The 21,185-nt window shown below is 43.1% G+C and overlaps 1 protein-coding gene across 3 annotated transcripts in view; it reads right to left on the reverse strand.

The window, feature by feature from the left end:
* The window catches only part of ANK3 (ankyrin 3), a 254,973-nt gene that overhangs the window by 48,602 nt on the left and 185,186 nt on the right, over positions 1-21,185 (reverse strand). For 2 of the 3 annotated variants that reach the window (XM_044420389.1, XM_044420390.1), the window contains exons 26-29: positions 17,186-17,292; positions 13,180-13,212; positions 7,794-8,018; positions 528-682 (exon numbers count right to left, since the gene is read on the reverse strand). In XM_044420389.1, the coding sequence (XP_044276324.1) occupies positions 528-682; positions 7,794-8,018; positions 13,180-13,212; positions 17,186-17,292 (520 nt within the window). The remainder of the gene's footprint in view (positions 1-527; positions 683-7,793; positions 8,019-13,179; positions 13,213-17,185; positions 17,293-21,185) is intronic. The other variant, XM_044420391.1, reaches the window with a different exon arrangement.

The following is a 21,185-nucleotide window of genomic DNA, read 5'->3' on the forward strand; positions in this document are numbered from 1 at the left end:
CGGATGAGATAGTGGCTGAAAATAGCACTCATCTGAATCGCTGCTAGAAAGCAGGATCCATACACACTATTCCTAGGAACAGCCAGGCCTCTTTCCAGAGAACTCACAGTTAAACTAGTCCCTGCACCCCTTTCACACAACATTTAAACCCTATTTTTTCTGAAGGCAGGGGTGATACCTACGATTACATAACTGTATCCTATCATACTGCTGAGGGCACTTGTACAACTGTTGTGCGATTCAGTTTTATTCATGCATAAAGCAACACACTTTATTTATGTGTTTATATTTACTCATTTCATTTCATGTCATTTCATGACTGCCATACAGCTGAATCTCTCTGGGAGGTTTACACACTTCCTAAAAACAGTTCCTAAAAACATGCCACTGCTCTTAAAAGCAACTTCAAATCAAGAGCAACTCTGCATGGTTTTAAAAAACGCACATCAGAGAAAGTTTGGTAATTTTCCCCACTATTTCTGTCGCATTTAAGATTAGGCAAAGGTGGTAAATGAACTCTTTTTTACCTTCATTCATGCCATTCAGTATTTCTGTAAGGTTTTCATGCCGGCTGTCATACTGATGTTCCTTCCATGTTTCACCATTTTCACTTCGGAGCACAATCAGTTCCCTTTCCTTTCCTCGCATTGATCCAAAATGAGGGATTTCCACTATTACAGGACTACACCAAATAAAAAGAAGAAGAAGAAGCCATTCATGTTGCACATGCATTTTGGGTTTTGCTAAACATCCCTCACTTACTTAGAACTCTCTACTGGTCATACAGTTACAAGCACACCCATGGGGAAAAATGGTTAACCATTAGCAAAGCTGCAAAACCCTTTCCAATTCTAATTGCAAGTTACTGTTTTCTATTATCCACTCCAGTTATACATGGAGATAAGCACACATGGGAGTGCTGACATACATCAATTTGCACACACAAAAAATTACAAAAATACATATATGCAAATAAAAAGAAAGGGTTCCAGCAGGCGAGCTGTTCCTGTGCTTGGCTATGCATACACAATGCCATGTATTCAGGGCTGTGTGTACTCGGTGCTTAAAAAAATAGAATAAAATAAACGGTCATCGCTTTGTTGCATCAAAGTAACTCAAATTCTGCGCCAAGAAAAGCTGGATTCTGCAACTGGCATGTATTATGCAACTTAAGCTAATTTGATAAGCTTTTCTCTTTGCATAACTTTTTCTTTTAGTCGCAGAAAGGTTTGAGAAATGCAGAGCACTGAGAGGCAGCAGCCTAGTTTCTCAAAATTCCAATTAATAATCTTGCTTGGTTTGTTCTGAGACTTTGTCTGATGTGCTCCACCCAATTCCAAGCAGAACTTTGCAACCACTGCAAATTTGTTTTTAAAAAATGGCTTCACAAGTGAATACCCACGAAGCTGGATTTTGATGTTTCTCTGTAGCATCAAGGTGTGTTGGTGTGAATTCAGACACACAGTCCTGCACATACACAGCACTATTGTTTCAGGGCTGCGCATGTGCTCTGCATTTTAAAAAAAGAAAAGGCGAAAGAATCTGCATTTTGCACCAAAGCTATAAAAATACACTGTAAATAAAAGCTGGTTTAAAAAGGTGCCAAAGGTCTGTTCCCTGACTATGGAAGTTCTTACTCTCCAGACAGTTTCAAGCCCTTCTTTATAGCCACAAGGACTAGAAACTTATATATAAAAAAGGAAGGAACACGGCAAGGGAGATGGATTCTGTGCCCAGTACCACAAGCTCTGCTTTTGCTGACTCTGCACAGAATCACAGAATACACACAGCCCTTTAATCAGTATCGATGGACGATGCACCAGCATAGGCAAAGACAGATTTAAATTCTAAGGCAGAGAAGAGACACAGTCAGGTTTAAGACAAAGCAACCTCAAATAAATTCCAGTTTCTGACATGCCACTTTTATACTGACTTGGATGGGAAGCATGTGCTTTTCGTCAATGAAATCTGAGATGAAATCTTTTAGGTAAACAAATTACTGCCATCAGAAATGTACACAGCTGAAATTTATACAGTTCCATTGAGTTCAATGTCATTTACTCCCAAATCAGCCTGTGCTGGACGAGGCTTTCTGAGCCTGAACACCAGCCGAGGTGTCGCTTTTTCTTTACCACCTTTTGGGTGAATTCATGTTTCTTTCCAAGTACTTTAATATGCAAAAGCCTCTGCAGAAAGTATCAATCAGATATGATTTGGCCCCTTCGCAGAGCATTATCTTATGGGCAATGAAGACTCTCAGGCATCAATCTTGATGTTCAGACCTACTGGCATTAATTTATGGATATAGAAAGCTCAAGAATATAAGATGGAGGATTTCAGGAAATACTTTGGACTTTGCATACATGCCAAAAGCACTGGTATTACCAAGGCTTCCATCTGTGGCAGCAAAACCTAGTGGTTTAATGCAGATGGAACTGCACCAAGCAGGGGGTTGGACCCCAATGGCTTTCCAGGCCACCCAGACCTCAATGGCCTTCCTAGCCCCTTCCAGGATTTCAGGCCATCAACATTCCTGAGATTCTTTACATGCTGGTGTGGGCATTTAATCTAGAATGTATGTTAGGGTGCTAAGCTTAGGCCTTCCTCACATTTTTCTCCCAACCATGATGAGGCTGATCACTCTACGGGCTCACATGTTCTTTCCTTCCTTCTCTTTCTGAAGCTGAACAAATGATAATGTTAACCATGGTCTGTTTCAAGCCAGAGCTTGCAACCAGGTTTAGATTTTCATTGGTTAGGAGAACCAGAACATGTGGCCACCTAATGAGAAGGAAGGACACCCTGGAGAAGAGCCTAATGCTGGGAACGATTGACAGCAAAGGGAGAAGGGGCAGCGGAGGATGAGGTGGCTGGATGGAGTCACTGGGGCAGTGGGTGTGGGCTTGGGTGGATTCAAAGAGGAGGAGGAGGTCAGGAGAGCCTAGAGGGATGTTGTCCATGCGGTCGTGATGGGTCGGGCATAACTTTGCGACTAACAACAACCAGAACATGGTTGATGTGGCATGATACACTAGTCCACACTAGAACCTGATGCTTTGTCCTATGCAATGATGTTGCAGCTTAGAGTAGCCTTCGCCGATTCTCTCTATCTCTGGTTCTAGCTCAGTTCAGAGTCTTGGACTCTCAACCACAAAAGAGAATTGCTCTCGTACTTCCATGGTGTGGGTACTTATCCAAACAGCTACATAATGAGCAACCCGCACTTGGGCTTGTGCAATTTGTTACTCACCAAAACACTTCTGAAACAGAACCAGGAGCTTCTACAACTGTTTCCACATTACGTGGCTGCTGGAGCACATTTTCAACTGAATTTAAAGGACATACCTGATATCACCTGACTGTGTGCCTTCCACCCCTGGCTTACAAGTGCAAATTAAGTCACCAGTGTAAAAAACTATCAGTAACAGTTCTTTGTTTTTCCATGCCATTCCTTAATTTGACGGGCATTTTGCTCAAGGGCAAGAGAATTTTTTGAAGGATTTTGTGACAGAAACATGAGCAGTTATGGATTATGCAGCTTGAAGACATTTAAACAGACAGTATCATTAATTTCCGACAGAGGTTGCACATAGCTTTGCTTTGTGAACTTGAAACAGCAATATCAGCAGGGGCTGGTTTGTTGCTAAAGACAATTTAGGGCACAATCCAGTTAATTTAACCACTTTTGCATCCCACCATTTTCCATGGGTGCATTTAGCATATTCTTAAATAATACCATGGGATGAACAAATGCTAGATTGTGCCTTTTCTATTTCTGCAAAGTGCCGATTGTTATTTTAGTATTTTGTTTCAGGATTTGTTCCAGCTTCTCCAAAGAAAATGGAAACTGGCAATTCCACTTGCTTACCCGACCTTTGCTCACAATTCCTGACTTAGAACATGTATCAGAACTTCAAAACTTATCCTTTGAAAACAATCTCTGCAGGTGAATATGTCAGATACTGTCTCTGTATTAAGACCCACACAATTTTGTGCATGAATATAAACAATACTTACAGAGAAGGCATTAAACAGGTATTGAACACAGAACTTGGAACAACATGGTACATTAAACTTTGAGAGAAGTCAGTCAAAATACTCAAGTCTTTCAAAGATTTTAAATATGACTATTATAGTTTTCTGATTTTTGCCTGTTATGCATATTCAAAATGCACACTTTGTTTTCCAGCCTGAAGCACAACTACCTTTTTATCAGTCTTATTTGGTCAGATCAATTACTGAATTTTAATAATAATTGCCAAATTTGGTCACAGGGGTGGCCAAACTGCCACTCCTCAGCATTTCAAGAAATGTCTTAGAAGATGGTGGCATGTAGAGATACCCCATGACCACAACAGGAAGAAGAGAGTACCCACCTTTACACTAGGGCTTTGTGTGTGTGCAGGAGATAGGATTCTGCATTTACCTTCTTCAGACAGACAAATAGGTTCCTCTTTCTGGTGATGTTCTGCACCAGGAGTTGGCAACCTCTTGCCCACCCATATTTGGCGCTATAGCTCCCATAAGCCTCCAGCCCCCAAGGCCAATGGCCAGGAATTATGGGACCTGTAGTCCAAAACACCTGGAGGGGACCTACCCATCTTCTTGGGAGAGCCTGTTCACAAATGTTGCAAAAAGCAACAACAAATGTTGCCCAAAGACAAAAGAAATGGGCCAAAGTGAATCATGCGATAGCAGTTATGTGACTTTAAACAAAGGAAAAATGAATTACAAGTGTGTGGGTGGGGCAAAATGGATTCAGGCAATGGAGGGGAACAGGGGCAAACATTTTAAAACTCTTAATCCATATACAAATGGCAGCTTTCCTCCTGATGCAAACAGCAACAATGGGAAACAGGATATCTGGGCTGGGAGCATACTAAGGACAAAGGGTTAAATCCTTCTCTCTTTAGACTCATCCTGGCACAGTACTGCTGTTTACTTTTTTTAAAGCAACAGCAAACTATGGCCAATCATGCGATGATCATCATATCTTGTTTAGCCAGAGACAAAGTTAACTGAAAGGTATGTTCATTGTGCTGCTCAGCCGCAAGAAGATTTTGATATTTATTTAGTTAGTTATTAGATTTCTATCCTGTTCTTCCTTGGAAACTCACAAGGGCTTAATAAAGGGCTTGTGATAGTCTTGCATTCAGGCACAGGTTGGGACCTCAGATATTCTCAGACCATTCGTAAAGCCCAGAGGACGAACTATTCAGAGAATTCAGAGTAACAGTCTGTATTCAACATCACATACTACAGATAGATACTACAGAGATATGGTTTCTGGTCTTTTTCAATCCGCAGCAGCTGTCTAAGCAGATAGACTTCTGACCCTCAAAAAAACCTTTTCTACGTCCATTTATTCTCCAGGGAATCTCTGAATATTATAGATGGTATTAGAGAAAATTCCAGGGCTCCCGTCCCCAACCTGGTGCCCTCCAAATGTTTTGGATGACAACTCCCATCAACCTGGACAATTAGCCATGCTGCCAAAGGCTGATAAAACTTGTAGCTAAAAGCTTCTAGTAGCCACCCACTTAGGGAAGGCTGTTCCATAGTATACTTCTAGTATACAAAGGCCATTGACCTGTTACACCCTTTCAGTCAAAGTGTACCCTGAAACATATGATGAGGCTGCAAAAGGGGCAAACGCTATTTTGGGCTCCATTAATAGAAACTGCATTTCCATATCACGTGAAGTACTAGTTCCCCTCTATTTAGCACTGGTTAGGCCTCATCTGGAGCACCGCAACCAGTTCTGGGCATTACGGTTTAAGAAAGATGTAGCCAAACTGGAAAAGGTGAAGAGGAGGGGGAACAAGGATGATCCGGGGCCTGGAAGCCAAGCCCCAGGAGGAAAGACTGAATGAATGGGCATGTTTGGCCTGGTCGAGAGGAGAGTCGGGGGAATATGATAGCACTTTACAAGTACTCAAAAGGTTGTCACACAGAGGAAGGCCAGATCATCCCGGAGCGCAGGACATGGAATAATGGGCTCAACTTGCAGGAATCCAGATGTTGGCTGGCCATCAGGAAGAACTTCCTGACTGTGGTCTCCTTGACCCCTGTAAATCTACTATTCTGTGGACATCCCCCCTTGTATTGGTTACACTATACTGGTAAAGGTCATTGATGGAGGACATGTTCTCCCAGTGTTGTCTACCCATCCTGACTGATCTTCTCACCATGATTATCACTACCCTATTCCATAAGAGATCGTTCGCCCATCAGAGGCTTAGATTTGGCCACCCCTGTTTTAAAAATACCTACTTATTGCAAATGGCTCAATTTTGGCAATGCAATTCCTGCCAGCAGCTGACGCCAAAACCATGTGTAAATACCTTCTCTACCAAAAGGACTAAAATCAAAGGACCAGCACCATGGGTGTAGCAGTGGTTGGTCATTTTTTAAAAGATGTATAGTCAACACAGCTGAAACAGTTAAAATTTGATTAAAACTCAGTAAAAAGCACAGAAGTTATGAAAGCAGGAATGCTTGCAGTGAATTCCACATGCCTAGAAGCACAATATCAATTTGACAGGAGCAGTGCTAGAAGAAAATCAAGCCACTATGATCTGTCTTTCAGTGATGGTTAAATCAACTGAAAGCTTGTTGTTGTTGTTGTTGTTGGTAACTTAAACATGGGAATGACCAAAACACAAAACCAAAGGGAAAAAAAAGCAAGTCAGAACAAAATTCTTTTAAAAAAGAAAAGAACTGTAGACATTTGATATCTTTTTGGATAAACATCCTACCCAATAAATTTTGTTCCTTGAGGCCCAAGCTGCAGGATTCGGCTAACCATGCTCTCGCCCTCATTTAGAGGGGGAGAATTGGTGGGAAGGTGCAGTTTACTGAATTACATCCATGCAGCAGGAAGAAAAACAAGAGGGGAAATTAGGAACAACCTGCCATTCCTGACAGAACTCTCTACCAGGGACCATGTATGGCCACAAACAAAATTTCTCATCTTTTAAGTATATATATTCATGGTGAGAGCCGAAGAGACGGCAAGAGCCAGTGTGATGCAGTGGTTAAGTGCACTGAGCTGGGACTCAGGTGGCCTGGGTTCGAGTCCCCGCTCGGCCATGGAGCCAGCTGGGTGACTCTGGGCCAGGCACTGACCCTCAGCCCAGCCTGCCTCACAGGGTTGCTGTTGTGAGGGGGGAACAGAAAGGGGAAGGAAGACTACGACAGCCACCTGGAATTCCTTGCCAGAGGAAAACAGGCAGGGGACCAACGTAATGCCCGAGCACAGACCCCTCCATCACGGTGGACCGCTTCTCTTAAGGTTAGCGCTGCTGTGGGCGTTTGTGTTGGCAGATTGTTCAGATGAACAGCGACAAAATTCATATCCAGTTGCTCCTGCTCCTCCCGGTGAAGACATGCAGCTCTCAAGAATGAGGGAGCAAAGAGGGGGCCTTTGAAGTCAGTCGCATCTCAACATCACGGGGCCCTAAGGTAGCAGGGCTGCCAGATTCCGCCACTGTATACAAAACGCATCTCCTTTTTACATCCTTGGAGATGAGCCAAGATTAACAGAGAAGATTTTCGTTTACTGATCCCCCCACCTCCTTCAACTTGAAGCCGGCAAAATTCTTCCTGAGACCATTCAGAATTCTGCCCAGGGTAAAACGACTGTCCCAGGCTGCTCCCCTGACACATCCCCCTGCTATGGAGTCAAGGCTTTTTTAAAGTTATTCCAATAGGAAACGCATAGATCTAGATGATAAAGGAAACAAACACAGATGCAGTATGGAGCCAGCAATACAATTCACAAAACAACTCACCCTAGGAACTGTGCACCCGACGGCCCCATTTCCACCAGCCTACTAGCCAATCCTTCTCCTTCAACCATGGGTGGAGGGCTGGCCAGTTTATGCCTCTTCACCAAGCGGCAGGTGATGCGGGTGGGTGCTGTGCATTTACGCGGCGGAATAATGATCCTCATGCCATGATGACGGCTGCCCCTCATTGAACCCCCACGTGCATCAACCATGAAACTAACCAGAAAGCTGCAGGAGGGGAAGGGGGGAACAAGAAAAGGAAGGTCGTTAGGTCGAGGTGGCTGGGTGGCTGGTTTTCCGAACACAGATGTCGACTAAAACCAAACTCTCACAATGAAACTGGTGAGAAAGAAGAGAACTGGAAGGAAACAGCGACACTTAACAATGCAATTCTATACATCATGTCTATTCAGAAGGAAGCCCCAAGGAGCCTAATGCTGCAGTGCTAATTCCACATACCTGGGAGTAAGTCTCGCTGAACTCAGTGAGGCTTACGATTGAGTAGACATGCATAAGATTGTGCTCTTGCAGTCACGTGGTACCTACCTTCTTGGCCAAAGGTGTGCATGCCGTTTGCAGCATGTGTTCACCTTCTGATTTGTATTTTAGTCATAATCATGTAAATTGAGCTGCACAACCTTCTTTCGGCCCCGAGGGCGACTGGAGATGTTGGCTCGGGGACCGTGGACTAGACACACGCGGCTCTGTCCTTGTGAGTAGCAGTGACAGCAATCGGTAGAAGAATTGCTGAGGGATGCATTAGAGAAGGGTAAGGCACCTGAGCAACGCCATGGGCAAGAGCGGCAGAGGTGTGTAAATGCCGGCCACAGGTTGCGCATCCAACAGGCATGGTCCTACTGTTTTACTGGCAAGATGGACATCTAGCCAAAAGGACCATGCTCAATGAAGGGGGAGACTCTGAACACTGCACTCAGCCACCCTGAGAGCGAGCTGCCGTGGGCTGGTTGGTCACCTGCGAACCCAAGAAAGGATAGGGTGTTGCATGGCTTTGCACAGCTTGATTCCTTCCACCAGTTACTGGCACAGATCCCAGGAGCTCTTTTGGAAGAACTTCTGGCTTCTTTGGTCCTTACTCCAGCACCCTTTTTGCAGTTGGGTTGCTGGGGTCGCCAGCTCTGGAGGGACACCTCGCAACCACACACACAATGGATTGCCAAATAGAACTAATTTTCTGAGACTTATGGACATGGCGCCGCACTGACTAACTTTAAAAAATTAGGGGTCCTGCTCATTTTCTTTTTATTATCCAATGTGGAGGGGTGAGTTTTCCTAGAGAAGCTGAAGAACAGGATGAATCTGGGAAAGACATGGATGAAAGGGGGGTATGGAATTACTGCTCTCAAGAGCAGACAGGCTGTTTCCAAAAAATGTCCTTGCACTCATAAGGGCTCCCTTGGATATGATACAGTGGAATCTGCAAGGAAGAACAAGCCATGGAGATCAGCTGAAAGGTGACCATCCTTTGGGAGTAATGGAGAATCCACCTACCCACTGTAGCTTGCTCATTCTCAAGGTGGTTTTACCATGGTGTGAACTCATCCCCGGGTCCTCCAGGCAGCTTGTCTGTGAAAATAAGCCACCCCCATGGGAACTGCACTGGATTCAGATCTCACCCACCACTGTGGCTTGTTACGTCATGCATCCAAGGTCACTGATATTTGTCAAATCTACCTTGGTTAACAATGGTTGTTTCTGCTCACTGTTAGTGTATTATTCATGCACTGATCAGCAATGCTGCAGTGTTAAAATGTTGTGTAGTATCCTGTGTTTTGTAAGCCTGACATGCACAACACCACCGTTCAGCATTATGGTAGAAAATTATGCTATTAAACAGCAACAAAAAGCTCCCTTCTGCCCTCCACCATTTTAGTATTGAAATTCTCCAGGTCTTTCAAGTACAGAGTAGAACATGAAGGGTAAGATTGCCAAATTGGTTTTAGAAACAGAATCTAATTTCTTTGTTCTTAGGCTATGATTACCCTATGACTGGGCCTACGTGACACAACAACCCACTGAGGTTTGTTACTTGTGAGGTTTGTCATGTTGTGTGAACCCGGACCAATTCCTACAAGGTGGATTGTCTGAGGGCACAAGCTACCCCGACAAGCCATAGCTGTCTTCACAGGTACTCACAATGGCTTATCAAGATGTCCAAACCCAGGTGCTGACCCTATCCTGGCTAGTGAGGACTGGCTTTTGCCTAGCTTGGCGAGAGTGGGAAAACTCCTCTGCATCCCTTGCCCAGCTTGCCCAGGAACCCACCAGTGCCACCACAAGCGTCCAAACGGCACTAGCCAGCACCTGGCACTTGCTTCTGCAAGCCAACTTCTCTCCGTCCAAAGCTTCCCATCGCCCTCTTCTGCACTTTCCCCCTCTCCCCCAGACAGCCAGTTCTCGTGATCCTCATCTGGACCAGTGACTGTGGAGGCAGTTGGCATGAGCAAGAAGCTTGGAACATCACCACCTGGCAGCACGCGGAGCGCTCCAGCGGACGAAGGAGGCCCTCTCGGCAGAAAGCCACCCTCCACTATGAGTAGAGGACAACAAACGAGACCGCGCAGGGGGCAGACTGGGAGTTCTCCTCCTCCTCCTCCTCACACATTTGCTCTTAGGTCCAGCATGCCTGAACAGGGCCTTCAGCCATTTTCTTCAGGACTTCATCCCATGCATGTTCCACACCCGTAGGACACTCAACAGAGTAGATCTCCACCCACTGGTAAAACAAGTGCTTTTTCAAGGAGAGGCTCATGGAAAATCCAGTGGAACTCTCTTGAATGCGGTTGGGCATTGAGTCAATATTGCCAGCTAGAGAATGGAAACACTGACATAAAAATGCCAGCTAAGCTATTAAGCAAGAGCAAAAAAAGGCCTTGATCACAGACAGGGAATGGGCAAATAACTCTGCTGCAGTTCTCTGTGTCAGGCGCTTGATTACTGTGCTCTGCCTAGCGAAGAACAATTGGCCGGATTCAGGGTGAAATCAAGGGCATGAAATCTTCCTTACTGAGCACAGCCAACCATGGTGTATGGTTGGATCCAAAAGTTTCCTTCCTCTGAGAGACTCTTATTCCAAAGGAAGGACTTTACCTGTTGAACAAAGGCTCTTACCATTTATGGAAAGTAACATTTGTATCCAACCTGTACCCTCTCACTTCCTTACTCTCATCCTTCTGGAAGCTGAGGAATACCTTTGTGTTTACAAAGACTTACAAAGCGTGGGCAGTTCTCGTGTTGTTTTAATTTTTTCTGGTCTTTTAACATTTAAAAAAAATATTGTTATTCCTGTAGATCGTGTGTGTTCGCTGCTGCTTTTGCATCTTGGAGGGGTCTTTTTATTTGTTGAATATTCATTTGTTATTCTGGAGTCGATGCACTAGGCCCCCATTTGAACTGGGACCACCCCATGCCGATGGAGGTCTCCCCTGCGTTTTGAGTGCCTGCATTAGGTGGTGGGAATCTGGGGAAGCCAATGCCTTGAGAGAACATCTGTACAGTCTAAGCAGATGTTCCAACTGTATTCCCTGGAACACCTCTGCTTTTTAAAGTTTGTCTTGTCCTGCAGAGTCCATGAGGAGTAATTTACAATGCCCTTGTTTGCATATTATACTAAATTATGGTTTGGTGTTGAAGGAACAAGCCTCAGGCTTGTGTGATTCTCCTTCCCTCTGAGGTGACTGTGAGGAGAGCAGCAATTCTTGCATTTATTTAGATTTTGTTAATAATAAACTATGGTTTAATAAAACAAACTAGCTCTGACAATCATGACTTGAACTTGGCTTGTTACAATAAATCATAATTAAAAGAAACCACAGTTTTTGGGTTGAGAGCGTGGTAAGTTAAATATGGAAGCGGGCATTTTTGTGTCCCTCCTCACAGAGTGCTTTGGCTATTGGGTGGTATAAAAATAAAATCAATAAATCAGTAAATACGATGAAGCCAAGGAAAGTCAGCAGGCATACTTGAACAAGGCCATGCTGCATTGGTGAAACTGACCTAACCAGAAGCTCTTCTGCAGCATCTCCCAAGAAAACAGAAAAAGGCACTAGACCTTGTGTGTGCACTGAATTTCTTTTTGTCCTTTTCGCGGGGAAATATAGCACAGTTGGAAAACAAGCGCCGATGAACAGCTTAGGGCTAATTTGAACAATCCCTCAAATGGGAGAAGATTTGGCAGAACTGAATTGCTTGTGCTAATCCTTCTACCTAACCTTTGCCCATAAAGAGCCATTGTACCTATTCCATTTATCGTAACAGGATATGGGGTTTTACCTGTTTCACTGATCAGGTTTTTACATTTTGGTTTTCTTCATTTTACACATTTCCCTAAGGCATCAGCCATGCTTAGATCGGCTGCTGCGTTTCCTGTGCCTAAAATTCCACAGTAATCTATATACATGTTTGTATCTTTATCTGTATCTATATCTAAACAGCTTCCAACATTCCATCACTCTCTGTCCTGACCAACAAAATCCACTATGGGTTATGCAAATACATTAGCAGCAGAAGGAAAAAGTTCAACTAAATGGTATTTCCAAAATACACCGCTTCATTTTGTCCCCTGGGGATGAATAATGTTCATCCTACCCCGCCCCCATGGGGGAAGAAAGTGTGGTACCTGGGGGGCAAGCATGCCCCCCATCCCATGTGGCTCATCTTTTGTCTACAGCGGGCACACTGGGGTGGGGGGAGGTATGTGCGTGTGCCATGCAATGCAGTACATTCCACAGGAACTGAAGCTCATTTTCTTCTTTGCACACACACACCTGCTCTCATGAGGCCAACAATTGTGCCAGTAGGAACCAGAGTGTTTTTAAGGTTCTTTTTCCCTTTATACTTCAGATGAGAGCATGCACATGTGCACAAATAATACAAGAAGCTCTAAATTTCTTTTTAGTGGAAATTCTAACGGTTCAGAGGATCAGCTGAGTGCAATCCCATTGCATGACTATGTGCTAAGCTTACACCATCTGTCCAACCAGTGGATACAGGCCGCGTTATGTCATGGTAGCTCCCTGCAGCAATTCTTTAAAATGGGTCCTTCTCGATCTTTGATCACCTGTTCGCACAGTGACTTGCTCGTACAAATCGCCCTTCCCTCCCTCCTTATATTTTCTGAACACTTCATGCACAATTTGTATGAATACAATTAGTACTGGATGATTGTCTAAATTATTATCAGGTTAATGACATGACAGAACTATTTCTAAAGCACAATGCTAAAGGCTAAAAAAGTGGAATGTTGACAACAAAAAGGTGGAAAGGATTGGGAGGAAATTGGATGCACTAGAAACATCTAGACACGTTTCAACTGTGGGGGAAAATAAACATATATAAAAGCAAAATGAGGTGTCACGGACAATATCATCACCTTGAATCATACTGGGGGAGTGGAGAGGAATAGCTGTAAAATAATTTAGAAAGCAAATTGGAAAAAATTAATGTGAGATAATTAGAAGCAAGCAACAGAAAATGTCAAGTATAAGCAAAGGCAAAATAATAATAAAAGCAGTATGTTTTAGTTTCATCTTGGCAGGGTGTTGGTGGAGATTCTCCTTTTTTAATGACCACTTTTGTATAATACACAGTATACATTTCATCGCATTGAAAGTTTTTGCTAGCAATTTCTATAAACATTTATACAACTGCATATGGAAGCAAGCAAGTATTATACTAACATTTGTGCTAGCCAAGGTAATGCACCCTTCTTTGAAAATGAGTTATGTTAACAGGTACCTTTATGCCTGCAAATTGCAGTGGGCTTTCAGCTGGTAAATATGCCAAAGCATCTCTTTATAAATCTATAAATTCAGTATCACAATGAACACATATAATGGATATCAAAATGCACCAGGGTGATCTCATGTAACCAAATATTGATCCTTTTGAGATCCATGATTTTAGAATTTTTCTAGCCTTACTAGCTCAGCTTTTATTTAAAAAATCTGCTGTCTTTAGCTGCATAAATCATAGCACAAAAATATTTTGGAAACTTACATGTGCATCTAAAACACATGTCCAAATGGTTAAATGATTCACGCAAAGTTAGCTCTTAGTAGTAACACTTCTGCATTTTCACTGTGCCTTTCTGCAGAATGCGGGTATTAAGGAAAAATTAAAGCAAAGTTCTGTAGTGCCTGTCACACACAGTTTGTAATCCAACATACAATGAAGCAGTAAATGACATCACCTGCAACCTCTTCATGGTTGCTACAGTGCCTAGTGGAACATCAGGTCGGTCCAGAGAAGAGACAGTCAGTGCACGGACATCACAATAAAGGATGGCTTCTTGCGACAGCAATAGGCCTGCTGCCCCTGGACTTGCATGTTTCCCCTCCACTTGTTCCTCCAGCATGGTCACAAAGAGGAGATAAGAAGGTTTTGCTTCTGATTTCAGCGAACCAATTCAGTGCTCTGAACAAACCCAAAACTATAATTGACTTTAAGGAATGGTTGAAACAAGCCCATCCATAAACAAGCCAGTTTCATAAACATGGATTTGAAGTTGGCTTATTTCAAAGAACCATAATTAATGTAACTCCAGTTTGTTGGATTCATTCAAAATAAAAACTAGCTGCAGTTAATCAAAAATGGAAAGAGCAGCTCCAAAAAAGCAGACCTCCTAGCAGCTGTGCCAGAGCTGGGGGGAACAAGACAACCGAAGTCCAGGAGTAGCCTTGGCTTGTTTCTATCACATCAAACCATCATTTCTCATGATATTAAGAATGCAAACATCTCTACCTTGGACCAGGGAGAGCAGGGCTTGAATAATTATGGGAGTTCAGGGGCTCTGTTAACTTATACCAAATTATGCATTATTTTCTTCTGTGGGGGCCAGGGATAGATACATGTGTTTAAGCCACATATAGTGTGATCGTAACAGTCCCATTGTGTATTCAGTTTATTCAGTTTGCTGAATCTGTGCACAGGAATTCAACATGGAATCCTATAGACAGCTCTAGAGGGAAAAGCCCTTGGGTTTAGTGGCCCTTGTTCAAAGGCGTGCACAGCAGGGACTGGGAACATGAAGCCTTTTCACCAGCCACCGTGCTAAGGGATGGGGAGAGCTGCAAGCTACAGCCCAAGCACAACTGGATGGCCACTGGCTGCACAGGAGTGCAGTATTTTCATTTAGTGGAAACCTTGCCAGGGCATCTGAACGTTTCTCATTCAATCTCCTGTTGGGTTTCCAAGGTATTCCCCTCCTTTGGCAGGACACCGAAGTGCAAAGGACCGGAGCTCAACTGCTTGTATATAGTCACAAAGGATATCAAACAAGTACAAAAGGAGAGAGGAAAAGATAGCTGGAACGGGCATATTCCAGAAAAGGGCAGCCACTAAAGGCAGTATTAGTGTGTTCCTCTGATATGTCCAATTCCTCTTTTCATAGAAGGCTCTCCAAATGTTGACATGCTTTGGCTTCCCAGCCACTGCAAGGGCAGGAATTTGACTTATTAAATTAATGACTCAGGAAGCAGATGAGTTATTAATACCTGCAGTCCCTACATTCTAGCAAGTTAATATTCAGTGGGTTACATGGCCATAAACACCTTTCTGAAATGAGTTCATTTGCTTGTCGCCACACCTCGCCCACATCCCAGTCTCTGTCATTGCTGAGGATTAACCTTTTGGAGAATCTAAGGTTGATGGCCCTTTGGGGACATCTCAAGGTCACAGATGTGCTTCCCAGTGTCATAGGAATCTGCACTCTTTCTTGCTGTTGTTGTTGTTACAACTCTTTCTAGTTAGCCTTAAAAGCTTCAGGTGGGAGCAGCCAAGATTCCCTCTGAAGAGGCTTCCGCCTCACTAGTGCGCTACACTCTTTTAATGTAGAGTCATCTATTTTCATATGCTAAAGGGAGTGTCAGCTAAAAATATGGATGTTATCAACACTGTTGGGATCATACTCTGGATATATTTTCTTGCAGAGACTCACTTCTCCTCTACACAATTGAATGCAATGTTAACTGTACTGACAAGTTTGGGGACCATTCTGTTTTATTTTCTTGGAATAAACTGATTATTTGGACTAAAGTAGAGAATCTTGGTAAAAGGAACAAGGAACATTCATGAAGAAGTACAACAAATGCACATATTGGCTGAAAATTTTACTTCTAGGTGCAATATTAATTTTAATTGTAGGTGTAATATTATCTATATCTCTCTCACACACAAATGTTGTTTCTATTTTTGCTTAACAAGGAAAGATACTGCCAATGTGCATTTTGAAGTTCTTCCTTAAATTATTTTTCTCCTCTAAAGTCAAGAGACCCCATAAATTCAAAAAGACTTAAATAACAGATTAATATTGTAAACGTATTACAGTTCATATTCTTATTTAGTAGCAGGAAAATTATTGTACTTATACCTCTAATTGTAAACATGTTTTTGAAGGAAAGAAAAGGAAATGAAGCACATCTTGCAATTATACTATGTGCATTTAAATATTTAAAACACTAAGAGAGATTTGTTATTAGCATTTAAACAACAGTTTGTTTCTTGTAACTGTAATGAAACTTACAAATCATTAGGTAACTCATATTGTGTTAATCCTGCTTTAACCTGACTGAAATCCAGGGAACCCTCGCACTTGAACAGTGTGCAGATAGATTTCTCTGGACTGCACTCTTCATAATTGCTTACAAGTATTTTGCCTCTCTCAATATGAGATGCAACTTTCTTTAAATAAGTAAATGCAGCATATGTTGGACTCACCAGTTATAAAACACCATGGCCTGTGCCCCACAGTATTTTCTACAATCCCAAAAGTGATCACAACGAATCACTTTCTGCTCTCCAGTTTGCTCATATAGATCTGGCAGGACCCAAAGAGCCGAACCCGTGGAGACTTCTCTCTCCCCGCTGGCTGGCAGCACCGTGTGCACTTTGAAAAGTTGCTTCTGTTGAGTAGGACTCAGTGTGGCACAAGCACCGTGCCGGGAGAGCGCAAACGCTTTCCCTCACCACGAAAGAAAGCCTCTTCCTGTAGCACACGGCTGTTTGGTTCCTGGTAACTGATGGATGCCCTTCTTGCCATGAGTCTGCGACTTGCGTTGGGAGCCAGAATGAGGAATACATGCAGACAAGACCCCATGGCACTGATGAGAACCTCAACCGCGAGTTCAGAGCCAGGAATCAAACTGAGGCAATATGGCAGGCTGTCTCTTGGAAAATGTCACCTTTTTAGGATTTACGATGCTTCATCACAAGCAGACTCATGATGCATTTTGAGGCGGGAGCAGTTCGTTTTGCAAGCTACAAAAATGGGGCTGTGGAATTCAACAAGCTACTCCCCTCCCCTCCCCTCCCCTCCCCTCAGCCCACCCACAGCGCAGCTCCAGGCAGAGCAACAACAGGGAATCTTTCAAGTTACTTACCCGGAATGGACGGGGCTGGAGACAAGATTGACATTGTCCAAGGTATCTGCTGCCCAGCTATAGTGCCTGAGCGAATCAGAATCAAATTCTCTGGGGAAGGTCAGGTGCTTCAAAGAGATGGACAAGAAGATATGCCAACTCAGCACAGCAAATTAAGTCAAACATTTCAGCACACAGAGATCAAATGCGCCCTTTCCGGAATTCATAACAACGGTGGTGGTAAATCGCTCTTATACTGCTTTGCTGTTTTTACATTTAGTTCCAAATGTTTGTATTTCTGATCAGATTTTATCACATCTTATTCTATTTTTTATCAACTTTTGTAAACTGCCCAGAGAGCTTTGGTTGTTGGATAGTACAGAAATGAATGAACGATGATGATTCTTCAGGGTACTTTTATAATCCTTATTTATGCAGCCACTGGAGCATCTTTCTGATGTACAACCCACTTCATTTTTTGTTTGTTTGTAGGTATGTATTTATTTATGGCATTTACATCCTACCTTTCCTTCAAAGAGCTCAGGATGGTGTAAATAACTCTGGCTCCCCACTGTATCTTCAAACCATGTTCTGTGTATATATTTACTACTTACTGTAGATATTATGTCAAATGTGAAGAGAGTCATGGGTCATCATAAATAATTATGGTCCCGTGGTCTGGGCACACCTGGAGTTGATCCAGACTAGGGATTGGGTGAGCAGGTCTATAGGAGAAACACTTGAACGGCCTTGAACAATCTTTGCAAAGCTTGCAAAGCAAACAAGTGAGAACAATTCCTTGAAGGAACTCACTTTCAACGCATAAGTTTTCCTCTACTGCATCCGACTGCATACTAGCTAATCTTCAGAAGGATCAACTCTGCCTTGAGTCCAAATACTATTTATACTGTTAAGCCAGTGCAGAAAAACAGCTCATATAAGAATTACACAATGATTGCATCCATACAACACGGCAAGCAACCCTGTGTAGTTACCATGGTTCATGGTGTTTTACCATAATCTACACAACAGAAAATCATGTGGTTACCACATTACTGTGGTGCCCACAGCATGGCTCATGTTTTCAAACTTCTGCAGCTATTAAAAATAAACTGTTTCCTACTATATTTAAAGCATAAATAAAGATAGCAAATGCCACTCCGATTACAAGTGTCTGTCATTATCCAAAATCCAGAGCTGGGCAATTCCTTTCTTAGAACCAGCTAAAACGACAAAACAGATTGTGCAAGTTTTCAATTTCTCCAAACCTCTTCATTATTATTCGGTCTCTCAGCTCACGGACTGTTTCAAAAACATGCTTAAAGTTCCCATGCCAGGAATAAATGACAAGTTCCACCTTCGAATGTGCTGAATGAGCAGTCATGTTTAAGGTGGCAGGCTGAACTAATGCAGGTTAGGACATCTCACTCTTCATTTCCAACGTGATTTTCAGGATAGAAAATCTATGTTACCTGAAATATTGCGGTTTCTAAGTTTCTCCTACTTCCGGTGTTCCCATTTTAAATTTTTGGAAAGGCCGACCAGATTCTTCCCCTTCAGTCCATTTCATGCATTGCACCTTTGGAACCCTGCATTCAGCACATGGATGTGGCTTGCCCTCGGCATGCCTGCCCGTCTGATCACGGTGCTTGAAAATCTAGTTGTCCTATTTCCCCTTTCCACTTGTTGAAGTCTACTGCATCTTAAATTGAATGCCCATGAAGCCGATGTATCACACAAACTTTAGATCAGTTGTAACAGTCATGTTCCTTTTATCTACCTAAACGTTTCAACCTGTCTTTCATCCCAAACTGAAAATAGTTACCAAGCTGCATACAAATAACAAAACGTCATGCAATCAACAATAAAACGAGAAACAAAACTCCTACAAGAACTGAAACTCAACTGAGAGAAAGGTCTGGGCGAAAGAAGGGCATGTTATAGTTCACTGAGAGGCGGTTTAGGAAGGCTCCAATTGCATCTTGCTCTCGGGAGAAAGAGAGCACCGTAATTTTGCAGGCAATTTTGAGCTGAATGAGGGTTATCTTTGAGAAACCGCTGTGATCAACACTGGGGACTACGCATCACAGCCCATATGGACCATCCCTGTATAGATGTATCCCTATATCAGAATGCACCACCCTAATTAGCATTTCATAATTTTACAAGACAACAGAGTCACTATCAAATACATTGACCTGACCACAATAGCAGAATAGATACGACCTCTTTACAAATATAAGAGGGCTTAAATCCTGTTTTGCCAATCCTGCCAAAATCAAAGTCAGGAACACCAATTCAAGCATACTGAAAAGCTAATGCAGTCTTACTAGCCTGTTCAGCACAACAGGAACACAACCTATTGCTGTCCAGGTCACTGCACAAGAATGCTACATCTAAACTTGTCATGAATGCCCCTTCCTAAATTCCTTTCCTTAGAGAATTAAGGACTCTCTCATATTTCTTAGAAAACCTTCTGCAAAAAAATTCCCATTCTGCACTACCAGCAAGCACTGGACATCCAATTACAATATACATTGATTTTTTTGTCAAAAGACATGCAAAAGAAACATTTACTTATCCTCAAATATAACCTGACAGGTGTGAAAATGAATGGATGTTTTCAAGTGCATTTCCACCATTTGTGAAGTACAGCATTCAGCTGATGTGATTTCTTCTCCTCCCACTCACTAAAACAGCAGTTGAAAGAAGTCTTCATTCTGCCCTCAGGCCCTCAATTCAATATAGGATATCAGTAAGGAAAGAGAGAAAAGTAAAAGGCAAGCAGGCCAGAAACTGAAAAGGCAGTTGGAAAAAGATGCATCTTCAAGCATCATTTCCAAATATCAAGCGCTGATGCATTATGTATTTCAACAGAAAAGTCAGGAACACTATTCTACAGGTATTCTACAGGCAGGGAGTGACAGAATATAGATAAGCAATCAAGTAATACTTTGGGGAGTGAGCTGAAGCAGTTCCCCAAAATTCTATTGCTGGGAAAGTTCACCATCCTTCCCATCAGAGGAAGAGCCCACTGCCAGTCCAGGTACAGGGAGGGGCAGAATACAGAGCCCCAGATATTCTGGGCTTCAGCTCCTGTACGTTCCCTGACAGCGTGGCCAATGGCCAGGATTGGAGGAAGTTGAAGTTCAGATCCCCTAGAGAGCTTCTTTCTGCCTCGTACGTTCAGGGAACAACAAAATTCAGAGGCCAGTGACAACTCCCAGAGAACATGTCGCCCTGGTGCATGCACCGCTTGGGGAGTCTGCAAAACTGGGAGGGACTGATACCTGCAGACAGGTCATATCCCCCATCTTCAGAATCTCTACTGGAACCCTAAGAGCAGCAAGCCCACACCTGAAGGCACAGTGCCCATCTGGCAGCATAGGTCTTCTGTCATGGAGCTCAACCATGGAGGAGGAACCAGGATGGATACATGTGTCAGATCAGAGCCCCAGGAAGAGGTAGAGCAAGAAGGCTGGTGCAAAAACTCATCTTGCTTCATGCATGGTCAGATGTGAGTCATAAGCTGGACCACAGCTCACCCACAACTTTGGCTCCCTGGCCACAGACCTGCTGGTGTGTTCCTGCGCTTTGCCACAGGACTGGAATCCAAGCCAGGCCGTAACAGTGAGCAGGACCAAGACTGCATGAACACAGCCACTCAGAGACCACGGATCAACTGTGACATCACCACTTTCAATGATGTCGCAATGCTGAGTGTGAGGGCAACAATGTGTCCTGCATTAAGTCACATGAGTGATCAGCACCCATCAGCAAACTCTTTTCAACACAGTGCCTCCTGAATATGTAAACACTTCTTTTCTATTCACAGTGCTCCACCAAAGATTGCCAGAAGTGGACAAAAGAGTTCACAAAAATCACCCAGTGCAAGAAAGGACACATAAAACCACTCAGTATTTATTACATTTCCATACCACCCAACAGCCAAAGCTCTCTGGGCAGATCTCAATGCTTAATATGCACAGTATGGAGTAGGTTATATGAATCTTAATTTTGA

The sequence above is a fragment of the Varanus komodoensis genome, unplaced genomic scaffold, assembly GCF_004798865.1.
Source record: "Varanus komodoensis strain SLA01 unplaced genomic scaffold, ASM479886v1 scaffold11, whole genome shotgun sequence".
NCBI classification, from domain to species: domain Eukaryota; kingdom Metazoa; phylum Chordata; class Lepidosauria; order Squamata; family Varanidae; genus Varanus; species Varanus komodoensis.